Source organism: Myotis daubentonii, chromosome 1, assembly GCF_963259705.1.
Source record: "Myotis daubentonii chromosome 1, mMyoDau2.1, whole genome shotgun sequence".
Lineage (NCBI taxonomy): Eukaryota > Metazoa > Chordata > Mammalia > Chiroptera > Vespertilionidae > Myotis > Myotis daubentonii.
Window position 1 is genome coordinate 22,119,709 of NC_081840.1, and position 25,147 is coordinate 22,144,855.

A 25,147-nucleotide genomic window follows, 5' to 3' on the forward strand; every position below is an offset into this window, starting at 1 on the left:
TTCAGAAAGGTTTAAAAAAAAAAATAAAAAGCCGACTATTGCATGACCCTTACTGTAGTGGATTGGTTAACATGAACTTTGGAGTCTGACTGATGTGGCTAAAATCCATTCTCTGCTTCTTACCAGCTATATGACGTTGGGGGTGTTCATGTATTGGTGCCTCAGTTTCTTCATTTGTATAAATGGATATAATCATAATACTACCTGTCTTACAGGGATGTTGTTAACACTAAATATGTTAAAATGTGAAGTCCCTAGAACTGTGTGTCCATCACAAGTAAATCCTATTATTGTGATTGTGTCTTCCAACATAGACTATGTGGTGGTATTATTTTGTGTCAATTGTATTTTAATATACAGGATGTCCTCCAAGTGTATACAAACTATAACAGCTGATAGCTGAAAAAGAAGTGTATTTTGATAGATACTGCCTTTATAATTATTCAAAATGTGTGTATATATTTTTTTGCTCTATTTTGGAAATGAGTTGATAACCTAAAGAACCTTATTAAGTTTTCAATTCTTAAAAAGCTCAAAGGAAGGATGATTTCTCATGTTGATTTGAGTACAGACAGTTTTTGTCCTGCTTCTTTTATTTATTTATTTATTTATTTATTTATTTTTAAACATGCATGCATTTAGATAGCTTGCAGTTCACATATATGACTTTGTAGTCTCTGAATTTTTTATGTTGAAACAGTTTTATTATTAAAGTAGCTACAGATACTCTATGTGCCTCCTGCCATCACTGGAAGTTCCTAATCTTTTCAGAACAGCTTGTCTGTCAGTCAAACTGTCATTCATGGGTAGAGCTGACAGTGACCACTTTTTTGATACGTTAGAACTTTTTGGTTATTAGGCAATACACTTTTTTAGTAAACATGATGAGTTTGTTTTTTAAAAACATCTGGAGACTGATTCGCATACATAGGTTTAGAGGGAAAATTGCATATAATTAAATAGCAATTTGCATTTAAATTCGGGCATTGAAAAATTAGAAACACTTTCCTGGTAGTATGTATTCTGAACTTTGGAATCCATGAACAATAACATTTTAAAAAAAACCCCAAATAGCTTATCATATCTATTCTAAGAATTTTCTGATTTCCTTGATTGTTAATACTTACTTAGGGAGCTAAATTACTATAGGAACACCATGGTGGATGAGAACATACTTAGAGAAATATGTTTTTGTTGCATTGTAACTTGATTGCAATCTGAGATTCTTTTAAAAAAATATTTTTATTGATTTCAGAGAAGAAGTGAGAGTGATAGAAACATCAATGATGAGAGAGAATCATTGATTGACTGCCTTCTGCACAATCCCCACTGGGGATTGAGCCCCAAAACTGGGCATGTACCCTGACCGGGAATCAAACCATGACCTCCTGGTTCATAGCTAGATGCTCAACCACTGAGCCACACCAGTGGGCACAATTTGAGATTCTTTTAAGTCCAGTTGCTCTTTTTTTTAAAAAATATATTTTTATTGATTTCAGAGATGAAGGGAGAGGGAGAGATAGAAACATCAATGATGAGAGAGAATCATCGATTGGCTGCCTCTGCACGCCCCACTGGGAAATGAGCCCGCAACCCGGGTATATGCCCTGACCAGGAATCCAACCAGTGACCTCTTAGTTCCTGGGTCGATGCTCATCTGCTGAGCCACACCTGGCTGAGCCACAATCTGAGATTCTTATGGTGTAAGATTAAAGTACTCAAATATAGGATGTTTTGGTGGCGATGAGAGGGAGAGATGGTATTGCTTTGTGTTTAGTGGGAGCAGAAAGTAATTACTTTTTATTGCATACTTGTGAAAAATAAATGAGTTTAGCCCTCCTCAGCAGTCAAGAAGGTTATTTTTTATTTTTCCTGCAGTCTTGAAGAGAAAAAATTGCTCAAGGCATTCATTCCACAATTTAAACACATTATTGGGCTTGGACTTCATCCCCTTCACTAATTGGTCTAACTTACTAATTTAAGTTGATAACAGATTTCTTTATACAATTATGGATGGTGCCCTGGCTGATTTGAATCAGTGCAGCGGTTCTCAACCTGTGGGTTGCAAACAATGAAAATACATCCTGCATATCAGATATTTACATTATGATTCATAACAGTAGCAAAATTACAGTTATGAAGTAGCAACGAAAATAATGTTATGGTTGGGGGTCACCAAAACATGAGGAACTGTATTAAAGGGTCGCGGCATTAGGAAGGTTGAGAACCACTGGAGAGCATCAGCCTAGGCCTAGGACCGAAGGGTTGCAGGTTCCTCAGCCCTGGTAGGGGCACACGTGGGAGGCAACCAATTTATGTGTCTCTCTCAAGTTGATGTCTGTCTGTCTGTCTGTCTGTCTCTCTCTCCCTCTCCCCCTCTCCCCCTCTACATCCCCCCATAGGTAGTATTTTGCGCCCCTTCATTCCCAAAGCACTATTGACTTAGTGGAAGAGTTGGCTTTGCTCCCAGGAGCGTGGTGTGAAGTTGTCTGAGAAACTAAGAGCTGATCCTGATTGAAGGGCCTTCCTGGGCTTCCCTAGCACGGGGCCCTCAGTGTGCTCACCTCATAGCTTTTCCTGCATGAACCTATCATGTTGTTTTCTTGTCTGTCTTCTTTACTAACCTGTATGTTTTTAGGAGGGCAGGGACTGTCTTACTCATTTTGGAACCCTCATGGTCAACATATTGCTTGGCATGTGGTTCTTTTTTAAAAAAAAAAAATTTATTGATTTTTTACAGAAAGGAAGGGAGAAGGATAGAGAGTTAGAAACATCGATGAAAGAGAAACATCCCTCAGCTGCCTCCTGCACACCCCCTATTGGAGATGTGCCCGCAACCAAGGTACATGCCCTTGACCGGAATTGAACCCAGGACCCTTCAGTCCGCAGGCTGACGCTCTATCCACTGAGCCAAACCGGTTAGGGCAGCATGTGGTTCTTAATACACATTTGAAGAAATTAACAAATTTTTGTTTGGTAACTGATTATTAGGCCGACAGAAGTTTTGTCTTGAATACCTTAAGTGTTGAGTTTCTTCTTTTTCTTTATTTTTGAAAATATATTTTTATTGATTTCAGAGAGGAAGGGAGAGGGAGAGAGAGAGAGAGAAACATCATTGATGAGAGAGAATCATTGATTGGCTGCCTCCTGCATGTCCCCTCCCCCCACTGGAGATTGAGCCCACAACCCAGACATGTGCCTTGACTGGGAATCGAACAGTGAACTCTGGGTTCATAGGTTAACTGCTGAGCCACACCAGTCAGGCTTGAGTTTCTTCTTAGGTTGTCATTTCTGTGGTGAGTTGTTTGTCTTCCTGGAGTCTTAACTAAAGAATGCGCTTTTTTTTTCTTCCTTCTGATTATATAAACAATTTGTTTTCCTTAAAAATAAGAGTAGAGCCCTAGCTGGTTTGACTCAGTGGATAGAGCGTCGGCCTGTGGACTGAAGGGTCCCGGGTTTGATATGGTCAAGGGCAAAAGCCTGGGTTGCAGGCTCGATCCCCAGTAGGAGGCATGCAGGAAGGAGGCAGCCGATCAATGATTCTCTTTCATCATTGATGTTTCTATCTCTCTCTCCCTCTCCCTTCCTCTCTGAAATTAATAAAGATAAAAATATTTAAAAATTCAAATAAAATAAAAAGAATAGAATTGAAAGTAATGGATGGTGGTAGAGGTTTTGTTAGCTTTTAAATATATGTGTGACAGTTCCATTTCCACCACTCTGGGCTGTAGATCTGGCCATTTGCCTGCCACTTCATGCACAGTTAATGAAATAACTTCCTAGACTTATTGAGGGAGACGACTTGTCAGATTCAGAGAATTGGTTTAAAAGTTTTCCTGTTAAAGCCAAGACTCAGTGGCCCAAGGTCACTTAACCATAAAAGCTTTCATGGTGTGGGAACACAGGGGTCCATCCTAATTCTGTGGATCAGACACAGTAGTGTCAGTTTGGTAAGTAGACAAAAACATCAGGATAAGAGGGAGTTGTAAATAAAAACTGCTATTTTCTTGGTTTAGACTAAGGACTGTGATGGGGGGGCGGGCATAAACGAGCCAGTTTTCTGTTTTGTTTTCCTCCAGATATTTCACAAAGTTACAAAATGAATAATGATTAAATTGTCACTTATCCCCGTTTTACTCACATTAGCTTAGAATCCCTTTTTCTACTTTCTCTGACATGTTAATGTATATGTGTGTGTGTGTGTGTGTGTGTATATATATATATATATATATATATATATATATATATATATATATATATATACTTCAGAGAGGAAGGGAGACTGGGAGAGAGACAGAAACATCAATGATGAGAGAGAATCATTGATCGGCTGCCTCCTACATGCCCCCTACTGGGGATGGAGCCCGCAACTTGGGCATGTGCCCTTGACTGGAACTGAATCTGGGACCCTTCAGTCCGCAGGCTGATGCTCCATCCACTCCACCAAACCAGCTAGGGCCTCTGAAATATTGAGAATGGCAAACTGTATTCCAGGGGTGCAGTTGAACCTAAACTGTGCTTTCATGTATACTATTAGTTTCATTTGAGTCTGAAATGCACATTTTGAGTCTAAACATGTACTGCTATTGTCTTGGTGAACTTAACCTTTAAAGCCTTAATTTCCTTTTAACCGGTGAGTGATAACTCCTCCAGCCTCCTATCAGGTTAGAGTGACTCAATATGGTGAGAACAAACTTACAAAGCTTCTCTTTAAAACTAGGAGGATAGTTCATTGTCCCTGACTTAACTTGAAGTTGCATGCTGTGGGTTTTGGAATTTTGTTGTTGTTTTAAGAAGCAGCATCAGAGGACCAGAGGTTTTATGTCATTTTGAAGAGAACCGGGGGACTAAAACCGTGGCTAAATTTAGAAATGCCATTTATTAGGGTGAAGATAAAAATCTTTCCAAAGTCTGAAATAGTGCTTGGTAATGTAGAAGTTGAAAGAAACAAAGGGATAATAAACCTGAGTAACTAATTATGAGATAAATGGAATGCAGGAGTTTTAAAACTCTTGTTAAAATTTTTGAGACGAGATTTTCTTTTGCGAAACTTTTAGGTAAAACTTCTAAGAGAAAACAACAGAAAATCTTTGTGACTTTGAGTTAAGCAAAGATTTTTTTAAAAAATAGGACACAAAAAACACAAACTATAAAGGAAAAAAAATTGATAAGTTGAATGTCAGTAAATTAAAATGTTTACTCTTTTTAAAAACACTGTTAAGAAAATGAAAAAAAGCCACAGGAAATATTTGCCCAACATACCTATAATAATAAAAGTGTAATATGCTAATTAGACTGGACAGGCAAATGACCTTCTGGACGTCATTCTGGATGTCCTTCTGGACGAAGCCATGGTAGTGGGGGCCGAGGCAGAGGCGGTTAGGGGTAATCAGGCAGGCAGGTGAGCGGTTAGGGGTGATCAGGCAGGCAGGTGAGCGGTTAGGAGTCAGCGGTCCCAGATTGCGAGAGGGTGCAGGCCAGGCTGAGGGACCCCTCCCTCCCCCTGTGCACAAATTTCATGCACCAGGCCTCTAGTATCTAATAAAGGACTTGTGTTCAGAATATATAAAGAAGTCTTACAACTCAATAGTAAGAAGATAAACAGCTCAATTTTTAAAAAATGGCAAAAGATTTAAATACCAGAGAAGGCTCTCATATAGCCAAAAAAGATATGAAAAGACACTCAATATTGTTAGTCCTCACTGGCCAGCATGATTCAGTGGTTGAGCGTTGGCCTATGAACCAGGAGAGCATGGTTCCATTCCTGGTCAGGACATATGCTTGGGTTGCAGGCTCAGTTGCCATTGTGTGGCATGCAGGAAGTAGCCTATCAATGATTCTCATCATTGATGTTTCTATCTCTCTCTCCCTTTCCCTTCTTTTCTGAAATCAATAAAAATAAATTCAAGTTAAAACCACAATGGTATACCACTTCACACTTATTAGAATAGGTAAAATTTAAAAGATTGACAGTACTGCCTGGCCGGTATGGTTCAGTGATTGAGCATTGACCTATGAATCAGGAGGCCATGGTTCAATTCCTGGTCAAGGCACATGCCCAGGTTGCAGGCTCTATCCCCAATGCAGGGGGGGGGGAGAGTGGGGGCATGCAGAAGGCAGCAAATCAGTGATTCTCATCATTGATGTTTATATCTCTCTCCCTCTCCCTTCCTCTCTGAAATCAATAAAAATATTTTTTTAGAAAAGATTGACAATATTGCCCGATGTTAGTAACTTGAGCTCATACATTGCTGGTGGAAATATAAGGTGGTACTATCACTCTGGAAAACAGCTAGGCAGTTTCTTATAAGTTAAATAGCATGTACTTGCCATATCACCCAGCAGTCTCACTCTTTGTTATTTTTTAAAAAAATATATATTTTATTGATTTTTTACAGAGAGGAAGGGAGAGGGATAGAGAGTTAGAAACATTGATGAGAGAGAAATATCAATCAGTTGCCTCCTGCACACCCCCTACTGGGGATGTGCCCGCAACCAAGGTACATGCCCTTAACCGGAATCGAACCTGGGACGCATGAGTCTGCAGGCTGACGCTCTATCCGCTGAGCCAAAGCGGTTAGGGCATCACTCTTTGTTATTTACCTAAGAGAAATGAAAACGTGTGTTCACACAAAGACTTGTACTTGAATATTCATAGGGACTTTATCCATAATAGCCCAACCTTGATGAAACCCAAATGGCCTTCAGCTGATTCATGGATAAACATTGTTACATGTCCATGAACAGGAAGAAACCACTGATACATGTAACAACATATATGGATCTGAAAATCACTATATCAATTGAAAAAAATGCCACACATTAAAGACTAAGCCAGATAGACCCTCAGGTACACTCAATGCCATCTCTCTCATTTATTGTGGGTTGGGCCCCTGCACAACCACCATCATATCCTGGCAGCCCAGCAGCTTGGTGGCACATAGAGCCATGTCTCTCGAGGCACTCCTGTAGTGCCAAGACACCTGAATCTAGTGTCCAGCCTCAACCAGTCTTGCTTTCCCTTATGCCCCCGGTCTTGCTCCCAAGAGCAGCTGAATTCCTTCCTCTTCTCAGTGGATCTCTATTTTATATCTGAGGTAACTTAAGAGCAGCTCAGTAGCTTGTCTCTCAGTAGAGAGATTCATACTCTTGGCCACTACACTGTCTGTATTTAGAATCAGTCACTCTAGTTTGGCTCCAGGTGGTCTTTCTAAACACAGTGCGTCCATAATGCTGAGCTTCACATCATTCCCTTTCTTGACTCAGTACTTTTGTTTATGTTGTTTTTTTCTGCCTAGGATACTAGTCTTTTCCTTTTTTTCTGCCTTGCAAGTGCTTACTCATTAAGCCACAACGCTATTGTCTCTCCTCTGAAGACCTCTCTATTCACTCAGGCAAAGTTACCTCTCTCCCTTTGCCCATTATACATTGTTTATTCTAATTTTGTGGTACTTGCCACATTATATTGCCCATCTCCCACCTTGTCTTATTTATCCTTGTGACTTGAGTTTTTAGCACACAGTCTGGCATATAGCAAATGCTCAAGAAATATAAAATGAATGAACGATACAGAAGAACCTGAAGATATTGGTAGTCATTGGGGAAGCATAGCAGAAAAAAATAGATGTGAGTATATGGGATGGGTGGTAATAGGGTAATAAACCAGAAGTTGAGTTGGAGGTATAATGCTTTTCAAACTTTTCAGCTCAAATATAGTACTTCTAGTGGTAGAGGATAGTGGGTGTGGAACCACTTGGAGGCTGGGAGCAGAGCCCCAAGCAGCCTTCCTGCCTCAGGTACAAAATGTCTTTGAATATTTTTAACATATCCATGTTGTATCTTGAGAAATTCATGCATATTTTGCGTTCTATTTTATTACCTGTGAATTTTTTTTTTAACATGAAAATACTTTCTCCTCACCCACCTCATTTTCAAGTAACTAGATGCTGCAGGAACATGTTTATCTTCTGGCTTCTAGTACATTCTGGCGTGCTCCAGTGCCCAAATCTGAGAAGTATGGAATGGGGTTATAGTCTAATATGGCACATTCTAGTTTTCTGCGATTTGGGGATTGTCTCCTCAGGAGTATTATGTCATGGAACTGAGGAGGGTGAGCTCATCCTGTTCTGACTAACGCGGCTGTTCCTGGAAGGCTGCAGTCAGTTGGAGGCACCTCATTACCAGATCACTGGGGACTAGCTGGAGAGAGTTCACAGAAGACCCACAGGAATGATTAAGAGACTGGAGGGGCTGACTGATGAGGAAAGAATATAAATGAAAACTGTATAACTTGGCTGAACCAAGATAGCAGGAATACACAACTATATAAATATCTCAAGAGTATAAACTTAATAGGGGGAGGGCAATCTTTTATGGTGGGATTTTGGGGTGGAGAATAGTCCAAGGATGAAATTAAGCAAGGGAAAATGTAAACTAATTATCTAATGTATCTGATGGCTCACTTTATTTCTTGGAACCTTCTTAGTTAGACCACTAACCTATAGGCCTTTTGCTAATTGAACGATTTGCTTTTTAAGTTGATTTCCCTGTACTCATGGTTGGTGCTTCTGTGTAGAGAATGCTGGAGACTACTACTAGCCAAGCCAGCGTCTTACTTTTGCCCTGTCTTGGTTTGTGGAACTCTGTGGGTGATACTTGGAACTCCAATGTGCTGCCACTACATCTTTATTCACCAGAATCTAGGTAGACTTTCACATCATTTCCCCCCCACAGATTTTAAGAATAGCACTTTAAAAATAGAGACTGAGTTGGTGATATGTGTTGTAATAATTTTAGAAGCCCATATATAGTATTTGGTTCCTGAGATACTGGTTTTAGGAAATTACAGCCTTGGTGAAATGCAAGCATAAACTTTGTACGAAACACATACTTTGGGAAATGATTGTATAAAATTCCTACTTGGGGTGTGAGAGGCATAAAACTTTTAAATAACAGTTGAAATTAGCCAGAAGAGATATTTGCAAAATACTGCTCTTTTCCTAAGAGGGCATAGAAGAACTGGAAGAAAATGGTTTCATGCTTTTTTTGGTTTATAAAAATGAGTTCTTATATACAAGGCAATTATATAGCTTTAACCACTACATCAGAGATTGGTAAACTTTTTTTGTAAAGGGTCAGATAGGAAAACTTTGTAGGCCATACATACATCTCTGCTGCAAGTACTCTGCTGTTGTAGTGCAAAAGCAGTTATAGACCATATGTAAACGAATGAACTTGGCTGTGTTCATTCTTTTTATACAAACTTTTTTTTTTTTTTTTTTACAAAAACAGGCAGCCGTCTGGATTTGGCCTGGAGGCTGTAGTTTGCCAATTCCTGCACTAGACCCCTTGCTCCTCAAAGCTTGATCTGCAGACCAGCAGCATCAGCACTACCTGTGAGCCTGTCAGAGATGCAGAATACTGGGCCTCTTCTTAGGCGGACTACTCTAGAGTCTAACCATGCTTCTCGAATTTTAATGTGCATAGGAATCACCTGTGAAACTTGCAAAAGTACAGGCTCTGAGACAGAACTCTGAACATCATACTAGCCATTGGGAGGCAAAGATGAGTAAGACCCAGGGTGTTTCCTTAGAAAGCCCACAATCCATTAGGAGAGACTACTGTATAAACCAATAATTATAATATAGACTAATAAATACTATAATAGAGGTATCTTCAGCATAGGAGTATCACAAAGAAGGAAGTGGTTAGTTCTGCCTGACGTGGAGGAGCCCTTAGAGGGGCTTGGGAGTTGGGCCGGGAAGGAAGTCGTGCTTGAGTTGAGTCTTTTTTTTTTTTTAATCCTCACCCGAGGATATTTTTCCCATTGATTTTTAGAGAGAGTGGAGAGGGTGGGGTGGGGGTGGGGAAAGAGAGAGAGAAACCCCGATGTCAGAGAGACACATCGATTGGTTGCCTCCCGCACATGTCTCTTTTGGGGCTTGGGAACTTGCAACCGATGCCCTTGACCTGAAATCAAACCCAGGACCCTTCAGTCTGCAGGCCAACCCTCTAACCAAGACTCAACTTCAAGTTGAGTCTTGAAGCTCATTAGAAACAATGAAGCATTGGGGGCAGTGGAGGGGGGAGTAGGGGTGATAAACATGATAGTTCATGGTGGGGCATAGAAGAACTGGAAGAAAATTATTAAATCAGTAATAAAGACGATAGAACTAGGAGTTATTTGATTTAATAATCAAATAGCTGATCACGCCCTAACTGGTTTGGCTCAGTGGGTAGAGCGTCGGCCTGCGGACTCAAGTGTCCCAGGTTCGATTCGGGTCAAGGGCATGTACCTTGGTTGCGGGCACATCCCCAGTAGGGGGTGTGCAAGAGGCAGCTGATCGATGTTTCTTTCTCATCGATGTTTCTAACTCTCTATCCTTTTCCCTTCCTCTCTGTAAAAAATCAATAAAATATATTTTAAAAAAATAGCTGATCACAGCATTGGAGGCCTATTAATATCACAATGAACAGAAATAAAAGTTTAGTACATTCTGTTATTTTGAGCTAATTTTTTTAACTGTTTCCTTATTGGAAAAAGGGACAACTTGCCTGTTCTTTCCCTTTTTTAGAAAAACAAGTACTTATTCTCCAGAATTAGAAACTTTTTATATGTTCTTGCCTCATAAAAGAATTTGGAGAATGCTAAATGTAGAGGTAGAATATAAAAATTATTTATAATTCCATGCATCAAGAGATGACCACTGTTAACATTTTTGTATTCCTTCCAGTCTTTTTTATGTAATATAACATTTTTAAAAATGGGCTCATGCTATGTAAATAATTTTTTGCTTGCTTTTTCATTTAACATTTTATTTGTGAGCAATTCCTTGTGTTGTTATTTTTTATAAGTGTCATTTAAAAAAAATGCTTATATAGCATTCTAATGGATCTCTTATAGTTTATGTAACTCATCTCTTGTTTGCAGATCCTTTAAGCTGGTTCCAGTTGCTAGTTGTCCCACGTTTTGGCTCATGTACTTGGCAAGTCTATCTCCATATTTTAAAATAAATACGTATACTTATTTATCTTTAATTATAAAAGTTTGCCAACTTGTTGGCCTTCACTCATTCGGTTCTTGTGCTCTTATTAGCACGTTGTGTTTTCTTTCTTAGTTTCCCATGGTAGAGAGGCAGTAGAGCACTTCTTAAGAGCATGGATTCTGGGTGCAGGTTGGCTGGGTTTGACTCAACTCAACTATATGTGCATAATCTTGAGAAAGTGCCTCAGTTTCCTCATCTGTAAAATAGGGATAATTATATCTCTGTCTTGGGATTGTGAGTTAATACATGTGAAGCATTGAGAGCAGAGCAGTTCCTGCCATGTAGAAAGAGACTGTTTCTTTCCACTTAGTGATTAGTAGGCTCTTCTCATTTGTTTTATGGTGGCTATTTGTGTATGCTTTGCCATACCCCCTTTCTGCCATATTAGTTCATGAATATCTTTGAGTGACAGACTTATTTACTGAACTTTCTTACTCAGTGACTTTATCTTGAAAGTTCACAGATTTTACTGTTTGAAAGATAAGATCAGTATTGTTTAACCATGTCTTGGAAATACATGGGAGGCCTCTGCAACCTGTCCCCACCTGTCCCATGTTCTCATTTCTCTTCACCTTGTGGCCACACCTTGTGCTCCAGCCCCATCAAACTGAAACTGGGCATGTGGTTGTGTGAAGTTCACTCTGCTGAAGGGTCAGAATCAACTGAAATGGTGGAGCTTCCTTCTGCGGGTGACACAGTTAAGGCAATGAGATTTGACTTTTCTTGTGGAGTTTTAATTGGGAAAATTTTGTCAGGGTTTACCTGCCCTTGGCTGTTTTTAGTGTCCCAGGGTTTCCATGGTCTGTTCTACCTCTCTTTTTTGTTTTCTGGGCATTCTTTTTCAGAAATGAAAACCTATTCCACCAACCCTTTTTTCTTTGTAGGATAGGATCCTGAGACAGCAGAAGAGATGCATCCTGTGGCAGTTGATTGCGCCTTGCACTAGAGAGAAGCCCAGGAATGATATATTTGGGGGTTATATTTCTCCACTCTGGAAGTCACCCAGTTCGTTCCAGAAACATTGATTGTCTGCTGCTTTGACGCACCCTCAACGAAGGTCTGATGGACAGACACTTTTTGTTGACCTTGCGGCTATTTTCTCTCATGTGGAAGTTGAAGACATGGTGAAAGGGCCAAGTTACCTGATTTGGTGAATGGAAGTGCTCTACTTGGTTCTTAGAACATGGGCCCTCACTTAAAGGTAAGGCAATAGTCTAGTTAAGATTCAGTTGTTACTGGGATACAGAACATGGACGCAGTTCCTCTTCAGCAAGGAAAAGCTATGGACGTGCACAGTTGTATTTCCAGCAGGACATCTTTGAGTATAAAGAAATCAATTTTCCATTTCTGGGAAATGACTGTTCACAATTGATCTTCAATGTTAGGACTAAAATTTATTTGGTGTAATTATAAATTGTTATACTAAAAAACCCCCAAAGGGTTTTAAAATATGTATATCAGTCAGCTTTCTCACATTCCCTTGAGACAGATATTTTCAAGTATTTCCCCCTTCCCCTGCTTTTGTAGGTAATGTAAGCCAAAGTGCTGTAGTATTAAGCAACTTGCCTGGGATCTTTTAGTAAGCAAGTGATATTTCTGCATTAGATAATTGGTACTGCATTCCATTTTCCTCTGTCATGCTTTATTTTTATTTCAAAAGATTTAAAAGGGGGCCATAAGCATTTATCTCTCTAATTTTAGCCTGGTCATGAAATTCTCATCGCAAGACTGGGGTGATGTTTTTCATACTTGTTTTTTTGTATGTGTTTTCTTAAAGCGTTTCCTAAATGCCTCACTCTGCTTATGACTCCATTCTTTTTTATAATTTAGTGTTGTACGAGGTTAAGAACATTGGGATTCAGAGTTAGACATGGGATCAAGTCTTAGCTCTGTCACTTAACCAGCTGGGAGATGTTTAGCAAGTTAACTTTTCTAAGCTTTTTTTTTTTTTAATCTGTAAAATGAGAATAATTTATAGTGACAATTACTTAAGCTAACATGTAAAACACTTAGTGCAGTGTTTGGCCTATTATAAGTAGATCAGTAAGGGGGTTGTAAGTTATTAGTTATTACATACTACTGTATATAATAACTTATATACTATTAGTAGTATGTAAGTTATTATATGCTACTATTATTCTGCTAGCTTAGGGTATCACAGTTTGCTGAATTGTATAAAGGCAAGAACACTAAAGAAATGAATTTAAAAACAAAGTATTCATATAGCTAATTGCATAAAATTTTATGATAGAGGCTTAACATATTGCTTCTTTGTACTTGAATTAGACTTGGGAAGAGTTCCAAAATAATTTTATGAAGGAGAGGTATGAGCAGCAGAAAGTGGAAGGTGCTGTGGAAACTGTTGTAGAAACATAAAAGCTCAAGATGAGGAAGATAGGATCATAAAACTGCATGGATACTATACAAAGCATGGGTATTTGATACATACTTGTAGAACTGAAGAGCATATAATCTCTGGCTCAAGTGAATATCTTGCTAATTAGAGAAGTTTTAAAAACTACAAAACGAAGGTCCAATTTGGAAAATTCCTGATCATTAGACATTCTGGACAAAGAAAAGAAGAGACATTTGATCCTATCCATTCAGCAGATACTATATTCATATTTATTGCAATTACTATATGCAGTCATGTTGGATGCTGTGGAGAATTTTTAACACTAATCTTTGCCTCATGTTACTTACCACTCTGAAATGGAAAATAAAACAAGGGACTAAAAGAGAACATAAGTGGTATAAGGTAAATAAAAACAAGGTAGTGTGGGAATTCAGAGGAGATAAGGAGTCTTTAAATTGGAGATCAGGGAAGATTTCAGGGAGGGGAGATAGGGTTTTCCCTAGACCTTAGGATTAGGAGGTTTTTCATGGATAGAGGCTGAGGGGAGAAGATAGTGTAGGCCAGTGATGGCGAACCTATGACACGCGTGTCAGAGGTGAAACACGAACTCATTTTTTTGGTTGATTTTTCTTTGTTAAATGGCATTTAAATATATAAAATAAATATCAAAAATAATAAGTCTTTGTTTTACTATGGTTGCAAATATCAAAAAATTTCTGTATGTGACACGGCACCAGAGTTAAGTTAGGGTTTTTCAAAATGCTGACACGCTGAGCTCAAAAGGTTTGCCATCACCGGTCTAGGCAGAGGAAATGACTTCTGCAATGGCATGGAGATGGGGCATTTCAGAGCTTATATGTAAAAGTGTAAAGGATCTGATTTGGATAGATCATAGGATGAATAAGAAGATATTATGGGTGATGGGGCCAAGGATAATATAAGGTGCAATGGGAGCAGAGAAGGGGCAGAGAGAGGGCATGACAGGGTCAGTAAGAGGACAGAAAATGCCTACAGAAGAGGTAAATCTGGAACAAAAGTGATTTGAGGGGTCACCCTAAAAGGATACCTTGTACTCAGAGACAAAGATAGGGAGGCTTTGTGACAGCATACTATTCAGAAAGAAACAGGAGAAAGTGCACAAGGCAAGTTCAGAATGTGACCATAGGTAAAATTGGCAGATGGGTAATTGTTACTGGGGAGTTTTTTGAGAGCCATTGAGGAGTGGTAGGCTATTTTGTAAAGGTCAGATCAATAGCAGAGCTAACTCCCTGTTCACAAGAAGGTTTCAAAGAGAGTTGTTTGGGAAAAGGTAATAATTGGTATGCTGAGTTTTAAATAATAAAGGGAATTGGAATGGAAATGTAGAATTGACCTATTGGAAAAGGTCTAGGTAATCTAGATTAGCGGTGATGATTTTGTTGAGAAATAAGTAAACGGGGCAAAAATGGATAAGAACGCAACAAGGTCAACTTCATTACTGCCAGCTTCATGAGGCCTGAGACTGTGGCTGTTCTATACTGTATTTGTTGGATGGATTATTGAGGATTTTTTTTTTTTTTTAAGAGAAAGGATCAAGCCTGCAACCCAGGCATATGCCCTGACCAGGAACCGAACTGGCAACCTTTTGGTGCACTGGATGATTCCCAACTAACTGAGCCACACCAGGGCATTTTTGGATGAATTTTAACTTTTTATTATAAGAATTTTCAGACATAAAATTAGAATAGTATAAAGAACTCCCATGTAGGCAGAGGTTTTAAGTGCAGTAAGAGAAGCCATGCCTTTTGTATTTCTGATGCATTTCCCATTGAAGAAAGTGTGGGCCAGTAGAGAGGGTCCCCTAGTTTCCTATTGGCTCTGAAGCAAAGAAGCAGTGATACTGCTACTACTATTAATAATTATAATAATAATTAAAACTGAGAACTCATTGTGTGCCAGGCACTATTACAGGCTGCTTAGCGTGTGTTTACTTATTTAATCCTCACAACACTCCTATGAAGCATTATCTTTTTTTTTTAAACTTTTTATTTTTTTAATCCTTACCCAAGGATATTTTTCCATTGATTTTCAGCGAGAGCGGAAGAGAGAGGAAAGACAGAGAGAAATATTGATGTGAGAGAAACACTTCGATTAGTTACCTGGTACATGCCCCGACCAGGGCTCAGGCCCTGGAGGAGCCTGCAGCCGAAGTACATGATTCTGACTGGAATCGAACCCAGAACCCTTTGTCCTCAGGCCAACGCTCTATCCACTGAGCCAAACTGGCTAAGGCCACACAGATATTATCTTTGATGGATAAGGAAACTGGCACTCTATAGAGAGATTACTTGTCCAGGGTCACATTGTCAGTGGCAGACAATGGATTTGAACCCAGGGAGTCTAGTTCTAGAATCATGCCCTTGTCCTCTGTACTATACTCTTCTTTATACTGTTTGATTTTAGAGTCTTGATGGCTATTAGGAGTTATATTAAAGTCCTATTGCACTAAAGGAGATGATGCCATAGAAATTATTAAGTCTCAACTCTTTATACAGCAGTGAATCTTAGAGAGATTGATTACACAATTAAGCCCTGGAACTGGTCTCCAGGCTGCCTCTTTCCGAAAAGGTTATATTCAGAGGTAGTACGTAGGAATTTTCCTAGCCTTATGGTGTATGCCACAAATTTGGCATTGCTCTTATTCCATCAAGAAGCAAGAAACTTCCTTAGCCGGTTTGGCTCAGTAGATAGAGCGTTGGTCTGCGGACCAAAGGGTCCCAGGTTCAATTCCGGTCAAGGGCACATATCTCAGTTGCAGGCTTCTCCCCGACCCAGGCCCTGGTCAGGGTTGTAAGGTGCAGACCGTTGCTTTTTTTGAGAGGTGATAGCAACTTTTTAGCAAAAGAGGAGACTTAATAATTGTGACCCCAAGATTTGGGGCCTGTATGTTGTCTCTTTATAATAGACCCTTTTGGGAGCAGCTTAATCCATGTGTATTGGCAATGCTAATGTTATCGTGATTTCTTTTCTGGACGGACTTCAGTCTAGAGATGTCTATGAAACTTGACACAGTCATTCCTCAAATTACCTATTCTCTGTGGATTCCATTCGGTATATTGTTACCAAAGGAACTGCTGCCATTTTTGTCTCCCTCTTAAAAGTTTTTCCCACAATTAGACATAAAGTGTACCCTTTTTTAAAAAAAAGTTGCTTTGATCCCTCCCAAATCTGAGCCCATGGATTTTCAATTGTCTTACCTCTAAGTAACATTCTAGTGCTGATAGAAGGTTCTGGGTTGAGTTAATATTGACAATCTTAATATATATTGACCCTAAAAGAAAGAGTGAATTCAGTGCATTGTAGAATAGAGAGCATATATAATTTATACATACTAGGTCAAAACTCAGTGATAAGATATGAACATCAATGTATATTGCATTTTTCTTGGCAGTACCTTGGGTGGTTCAAATGAGTAATGACAATTGAAGTCTTATTCTGGAAACAAGTTTAATAACAGTGAAAGTTTACCCTCAAACTCTAGCTCTTGTTTGAATTGTTATGACCTTGGCAGCATCACTTAGGATGAGAAGTACAGTCTCCTCCTTTTGTTCCTCTCCTTGGCCTTCCTGCTGAGCTCATCTTCCACGGGGCCCATTAGTTTATCTGATTGGTAACAGCAAAAATGACTCCTCTTACATGCCCACTGCTTGTTATTGGAATGACCCAGAGTTCATTTTAATTAGGTAATGCCAACATGATGATAATAATACTTGCTTTTAAAAATCCACATTTTTATATAACTATTTCTACTTAGGTGAATTACTTCCAGAAGGCAAATATAAGGGAAAAGTGACTCCATTATCCTCTTTGCTTGTGTTAATTAGCACCAATTTGCTTTGGGGAGGGAAACTATCTTGGGGCTTTGGATCTGAGAAGATGAAAGCCATGTTATTGCATTTTGTAATTAGTAATAAAGCCAATGGCTGTTTGTGGTATTCCTAGGGTGGTCGGTAGATTAGAAGTCTTTAGAGAGAATGATGCAGTCTCTTTGTCTGAAATATGTCACAGGGCACCTGTCGAGCTGAAATGGCTGTAAGGAAGACTTGGAGAAAAAACTAAACAAGTTTTCTTTTGCAGCTGCAGCTGTGATCCTCGGCTGTCTGTTGGCATTGAAGGGACCTGATGTTTTACGTTATTGGTATGTTATGAAAAAAGCTCTTCTTATTATCTTTTTGTTGGGGATGCTTACATCCTTTTTGCCTCCCTGTCTATCCTCTTTCCCCTTGAAAATAGACTTGGACATATTTCCAGTCATGCCGGAAAGTACCTTCACAGAGTTGGCAGTGGAATTCATTCATTTGGGAAATATTTATTGCCTAATTATAGTCAGTGCCAGACACTGTTTCCTGCCGAGTTGGATAAGGCAAAAATCTGCATATAAAAAGTTCATACCATGAACGAGGAGATAGATGGTCAAGAGGAAGAAAAGTCATAATAGGTGAATGTAAGGTGTTTGAGGGAGCCCAAAAGAGGGAACTCCAAATTCTAGAGGGGGTTGAGGAGGGCTTTTGCCAAGTGGATAAGGGAGGGGAATGTTTCCAAATGGCAGGAATATAATGCACATTTTTTTTACTACTTCTGTGAGAGCCCAGCACCTAGGAAGGTGGTGGGGCAGGCATGATATGTGGTCCATGGTATAGAACAAGGGTTGACAAACTTTTTCTATAAAGGGCTAAAAGTAAATATTTTCAGCTTCCCAGCTTATATAGTGTCTGTCACAACTACCAAACTCTTTTAGTTTAGGATGAAAGCAGCCCCAGACAATATGTAAGTGAATGGGTGGGGCTTCATTCCAGTAAAACTTTATTTTAAAAAACAGGCAGTGGGTGAGATTTGGCCCGAGGACAGTTGTGTCTGAGTCCTGGTATATAAATCCCTCTCTTCACCCACAGAGGTACACCCAGTACATTGTTTCTTTGGAAGTCTTACTATCTCTTCCTGACTTCCTTTAATTTTTGAGAGATGGCTCGCTTGTTCCATAATGAGAAGCTGTAACGTGTAACTGGCAGGTGTCTGTGTGTTCTCTCTTTCGCGTAGGTGGAATCACAGTATCTGTGGTTGCATTCTTCTTCACAATTAAGTTCCTCTTCGAGCTCGCCGCACGTGTAGTCAGCTTCCTCCAGAATGAGGACCGTGAGCGCCGAGGGGACCGGACTATTTATGACTATGTGCGGGGAAATTACCTGGATCCCCGGTCTTGCAAAGTCTCCTGGGATTGGAAGGACCCCTATGAGGTGGGCCACAGCATGGCCTTCCGAGTGCATGTAAGGGAATGTTTCTGTCTCCATACCCATTGGGGTTTCTGAGTCACTTAACTTTTCAGAGCCCAGTTCAGTCTGTTGGTGGTGCTGGCCTAGAATGTTAACATTTTCCTTTGTTTTTCTGTCTCTCCCAGGAACTTGGGAATTATTAGTATCTGAAGAGTCACGAATTTCTCTAGCATTTTGCTTTAATGGGTGCTCAGCTGTGAAGAAGTATGAACTTAATGTTACCTCTTCAAAATAAGAAAAATATTACTAAATAGAGTTGGGGTTATTGTAGATTTAGAGGTTGGCAAACTATGGCCCAAGGCTTACATCAGGCACAGCTCCTACTTCTGTAAATACAGTTGTATTGGAATACAGCTACACCCATTCATCTTCCTGTATTGCCTATGAGTAGTTAGCCACAATTGAATAGCTGTGTATGACCTATAAAGCCAAAATTATTTACTCTGTGGCCCTAGAAAAGGTGGGCTGCCCCCTGTGATGACTTTACTACAGTACCATGCTTGGTGTTGTAGCCGGAACCCCCCTAGCCTTGCCTGTTGTTTTAGTTCACTCAGTGCCAGTGGTACCTGCTGACGTACCTTTACATTGGATTAGCAGTGATAACATAATAAGAAGGGCTGGTAAGAAGAGGCAGCATTTGTGGAAATGTCAAGTTGAAACTGATTTAATGGTATATCTTAAACCTGTCCTCGAAACAAGTTAAGACTTTGTTCATGATTTAATGGTTTTCTTTGAAGTATTAAGAGAATTTCTTTCTCCGTGTCTGCAGGACTGTAGGAGGGGGTGGGTATTGGGTTTTACCAGCTACCTCCTTGCTCCCCACAGTTTTTTGAGTTAGATGGCTAACGATTTTCTACCCCCGTTCACTAATGGGTGCCCCTCTTCTTCCCACTGCAGCTATTCTATAAGAACGGGCAGCCTTTCCCTGCACATCGGCCTGTGGGACTAAGAGTTCACATCGCTCATGTTGAGCTAGCAGTGGAAATTCCAGTGACCCAGGAAGTCCTCCAGGAGCCCAGTTCCAATGTGGTCAAGGTGGCCTTCACTGTGCGCAGGGCTGGGCGTTATGAAATCTCAGTGAAGCTTGGTGGATTAAATGTGGCCTACAGTCCCTACTACAAGATTTTTCAGCCTGGTACATTATCCCCCCCCCCCCCCCTTCTTCCTTTCTCTTCTTCTCTCCCTCTTTTTCCCCCTTTTTCTTTTTCTTTGTAATTATACCTTTTTTTGAATAATATCTTTATTGAGATTTAATTCACATGCTATAAATTCATCCATTTAAAATATACAATTTAATGGTTTTTAAAATTCATAGAGTTGTGCAACTATCACCACATTCAATTTTAGAGCATTTTCATCACCCCATGATCCTGTGCCTGTTTGTAGTCACTCCCCATTTTCCCCAAATGCCCCAGCTGTAGGCCACCACTAATCTGCTTCTGGATTTGCTTACTGTGGCTACTACTTTACTGTTTACATTCAGATCAGTGTAATCATAACATATGTGGGCTTTTTGTGACTGGCCTGTTTCACTTAGCATAATGCTTTTAAGGTTTATGCATGCATGTTTTAGCATGGATTAGTACTTATTTGTTTTTATTTCCAAGTAATAGTCCATTGTGTAGAATGCTGCCATTTATCTATTCATCAGTTGGTGGACATTTGGGGGTCCATTGCTTTTGGCTGCTAGGCATAATGCCGCTGTGTGCCTTTGTGTACATTTTTGTGTGGACACACATTTTCATTTCTTTAAGAGTGGAATTGCTGGGTCATCAGCCAGGTAAGTTCTTAAGGAGTAAGGGTGCCAGAATAGACAAAAGGTAAATTCTGATTTTTGAAAGCTTTTCAAGTAAAACCACCTTGACTTAATCCCACTCTTGCTACCATTGTGTGTTTTACTTCTCATTGAAGAGTTTCTGCTCAAGCTTCTGGTATCTAAGAGTTGAGGCTTGTATCTCTACTTTCACCCCCTTCATGTCCTTTATGCCAGATAATAAATGCTCACTGACTTTGAAGCCTAAAAGTATAATCTCTGACTCCTGATTCTGCAACATATCTCTTTAGCGTGTCAAGTTCCTGTCTGTCCTGTGTGTTCTGCCATGGCTTCCTTTTGAGGGTGTCATTTTGATATCTGCAGCAGTGATAGGACCATGGAATCTGTTGGGGTCAAACCATAACAAGAAGGGTCTTAAGATTTGTGTATCTTTGCTTAACTAGTCATCAATTTTCTTTCTCTTACAACAGAGGAAGGCTGACAAGGTGGCTCCCAAGCCATCTCTCTCTCCATATATCTCGTTCTTTGTTTCAGTGTCTCTCTCATAGACTCCTTTCCACATGAATTATTATCAAACTACCTCCTTGCCACCAATGGAGAACATTACATATCCTTATAAGTGTATACCAGTCCTTTTATTAAACTCTTTATTTTGAAATAATTATAGGTTCTTATGCAGTTGTAAGAAATAATAGAGAGATATGGTATACCTTTGACCCAGTTTCCCTCAATGGCAACATCTTAAAAATATAGTATAGCCCTGGCTGGTGTGGTTCAGTTGGTTGAGCGTTGTCCTGTGCGCCAAAGGGTTGCCTGTTTGATTCTCAGCCAGGGCACATGCCCAGGTTATGGGTTCAATCCCTAGTAGATCAATGTTTCTCTCTTTCCCTCTCCCTCTCTCTAAAATCAATTAAAAACATATATTTTAAAAAAGAGAAGTACAGCTCTTTAAAACAAACATAGTACAATATCACAGCCAGGTTATTGACATCGATACAATCAAGACACTGAACATTTCCATCACCACAAGGATCCTTCATGTTGCCTTTACATAACCACACACATTCCTCCTCTCCCACCCACCTCTTTCTTAATCCCTGGTAGTCACTAAGCTGTTCTCCATTTTTATAAATGTTCTCATTTCAAGAATGTTATATACATGGAATCATAGAGTATATAACCTTTTGATTTACATAACTTAAAAAATATCATTATTGTAACCATTACATATGTCCCCTTTTTTCTCCCATTGACCTCTTCTACCCGCCCTGACTCCCTACCCCAGGCCTTCACCACCCTGTTGTCAGTGACCATGGGTTATGTATATATATGCATATAAGTTCTTCAGTTGATTTCTTCCCACCTACCCACTCTCCCCTGCCTTCCCTCTGAGATTCGACAGTTCCATGCTTCTATATCTCTGGATCTATTTTGTTCATCAGTTTATTTTATTCATTAGATTTCACACATGAGTGAGATCATGTGATACTTATCTTTCTCTGACTGGCTTATTTGCTTAGCATAATACTCTCCAGGTCCACCCATGCACATATTTTTTTTCACTTAGAATTCCTTGGAGATTCATCCTGGTTGTTGAGTGTATCAATAGTTGGTTCCTTTTTATTGCTGAGTAGTAATTCCATGTTGTGAAGATACCATAGTTTGTTTATTCACCAATTGAAGGGCATTTAGGTTTTCTCCAGTTTTGGCTATTGTGAATAAACCTATGAACATTCATGTACAGATTTTTGTGTGAACATAAGTTCATTTCATTGATATAAATGCCCAGGAATGCAATTGCTGGGTCATATGGTAATTTCATGCTTAGTATTTTTAAGGAATTGCCAAGCTCTTCCAGAGTGCCTATAGCATTTTAACTTCCTACCAGAAATGTGTGAATAGTCTAGTTTCTTCACATCCTCAGCAACATTTGGTATTGTCACTAGATTTCGTTTTAGCCATTCTGGTAAGTGTGTAGTGGTTTTAATTTGCACTTCCCTAGTGGCTAATGATGTTGAACATCTTTTCATGTGCTTATTTGCCATCTCTGTATCCTCTTGGGTAAAATGTCTTTTCATGTCTTTTGCTCATTTCCTAATTGGATTTTTTGGTGTGTTTTTTTTACTATTGAGTTTTGAGAGTTCTTTATATATTCTATATACTAGTCCTTTATTAGGTAATGTGTTTTCTCTCAATCTTCAGCTTTTCTTTTTATCCCCATAATGGGGTCATTCACAGTACAAAAGTTGTTCATTTTGGTGAAGTCAATTTTATCAGTGTTTCCTTTTATAGATCACTCTTGTCCTGGTGCACAGATTTGTGCACATTGAAAGGAAATTAATTAGAAGAAATATTTTAATATTGCTGTTTGCCCTTTCTCTATAATAGAAGTGTCAGCAAATTCATGATTGACAATGACAGATTGAAACACACGTGTTTGATTGGCGCCAGCAAGAGCTTTATATGTATCACACATGCGCGAGTCAACTTAGCCTTTTATAGATATAGAATAAAGTCGCTTAATAAGACCTGCTTTCTGATTTAGCTAAACTTTTTCCAGCCCAGCGAAGCACCCCAACTTCTCTTTCAGGTAATTGTCAGCAACACAGCAGTAAATATCAACACGAAGCAGATTATTATCGTAGATCACGCAGGGAGAACAAAGGGTAAAATATTTGCAGCAGTGTTTGACTATATTTTGTGCAGCGAGAAAACCTGAAGTCATTTTCAAGTTCTACCATTTCTTCTTTTCAGTTTAACATTTGGTTAAAGTGTAAAATGTTTTGCTTCAGTGGTTGAGCATTGACCTATGAACCAGGAGGTCACGGCTAACTCCCGGTCAGGGTATATGCTGGGTGTAGGCTCGATCCCCAGTGCGAGGTGTGCAGGAGGCAGCTGAAATAATGATTCTGTCATCACTGATGTTTCCATCTCTCTCTCTCCCTCTCCCTTCCTCTCTGAAATCAATAAAAATATATATTTTTTAAAAAAAGTGTAAAATGTTTGCACCTGGCTATAAAGCAGGTCAGGTTCCTGGGCTGAAGAAACTCCAAGGACACTAGTTGCTAGGGAGAGGAAGCCAGGTGTTGCTACATGACATCATTACCTGGTGTCCACAGCAACTGTCTCCAGGCTGGGCTGGGCTGTGGGCTGCATTTTGCGCCATGCGGTCTTGACAGCATTGGCTGTGATTTGGTGGGGTGTCACTCCAGGGTGGTGGCAGGGCCTGTGTCCCACTTGGGGGAAGCCAAGTGTTGGTTTGTTGGTGCCAGGTCCGTGGTACCGTTTATTTTTAAATGGCCAGTGAGCGTCATGGCAGCTCCTGCCTTGAACATCTGCCCCCTGGTGGTCAGTGCTCGTCATAGCTACCGGTTGGACGGACATTTAGTCTTTTATATATATAGGTATTTAGTGTCTGAGAGCGCTTTGACTAGTCCTCGATCCTGAAGATTTTATCCTATTTTTTTCCTAAAAGTTACATAGTTTTATATTTTATATTCAAGGTTATGACCTGTTTTTAGTTCATCTGTAATAATAAAAGTGTAATATGCAAATCGACTGAATGGCCAAATAGCAGAACGACTGTCCAGGCAACCACGCTATGACATGCACTGGCACCAGGCCAGCCAAGGCGGGTGTGATGCTATTGGTCAGGGGGCCTGCCATTGCCCCACGATCACCCTGCAGAGGGAGGCCCAGGCCACCCTCTGCAGGGTGATTGATTGGGGGGCTCCGCGATCAATTGCTCCACAGAGGGAGGCCCAGGTTACCTGGCTGGTGGCGCTGCGGTGGGTACGTGGGACCTCCCTCTGTGGGGTGAACGATAGTGGGGCTCCTGGACTGCGAGGGGGCGCAGGCCAGGCTGAGGAACCTTCCCTCCCAATCTGAGTGCATGAATTTCGTGCACTGGGCCTCTAGTTTTTATATGAGAGACTTGGGTCAAGGTTTTTTTTGTTTTGTTTGTTTTGCATATAGTTGTTCAGTTGCTCTAGCACCATTTGTTGAAAAGGCTCTCTTTGCCCTGTTACATTGCTTTTGCACCTTTGTCAAGGATGAGTTGGGCATATTTGTAGGGGTGTATTTCTGGGTTCTTTGTTCTGTTCCATTGAGCGATGTGTCTATCCCTCCACCAATACCACAGTCATGATACTGTAGCTATATAATAAGTCTTGAAAGTGAGTAAACTGATTCTTCCCACTTCATTCTTCTGTTGCAGAATTATTTTAGCTATTCTGGGTCCTTTGCCTTTCCATATATATTTTAGAATAATATTGTCTAAAGCTACAAAATCTTGCTGAGATTTTGATAAGAACTATGTTAAATTTTTATAGCATTTGGGGAGATTTGACATCTTTACTGTGTTGAGTCTTTCAATTCATAAACATGGTACATCTCACAATTTATTTAAACCTTTTTTATTTATTTCATCAGTATCTTGTTGTTTTTAATATACAAGCCTGTATATGTTTTATCAGATTTGCATCTAAGTATTTAGGTTTTTTTGCGATTGTTCAGCACTTAGTTTTAAGGCCTGTCTCACTTGTAGATTTCCAATAGGACTCTAGGCATCGTGTCAGTAACTCAGTTCTGTTTTCTCCAAGTTCTTCTCTCATTTTGTTTAGTGCTTGAAGTAGTTAGGAATTTGTAAAAATTAGTCCCTAAA

The 25,147-nt window shown here is 39.8% G+C and overlaps 1 protein-coding gene across 8 annotated transcripts in view; it reads left to right on the plus strand.

The window, feature by feature from the left end:
* Window positions 1-25,147, plus strand: part of AREL1 (apoptosis resistant E3 ubiquitin protein ligase 1) — a 43,094-nt gene that overhangs the window by 974 nt on the left and 16,973 nt on the right. For 4 of the 8 annotated variants that reach the window (XM_059690450.1, XM_059690512.1, XM_059690461.1 and 1 more), the window contains exons 2-5: window positions 11,930-12,246; window positions 17,518-17,578; window positions 18,478-18,704; window positions 19,608-19,845. In XM_059690450.1, the coding sequence (XP_059546433.1) occupies window positions 17,563-17,578; window positions 18,478-18,704; window positions 19,608-19,845 (481 nt within the window). In that variant the 5' untranslated portion in view covers window positions 11,930-12,246; window positions 17,518-17,562. The remainder of the gene's footprint in view (window positions 1-11,929; window positions 12,247-17,517; window positions 17,579-18,477; window positions 18,705-19,607; window positions 19,846-25,147) is intronic. The other 4 variants (XM_059690491.1, XM_059690481.1, XM_059690502.1 and 1 more) reach the window with 3 other exon arrangements.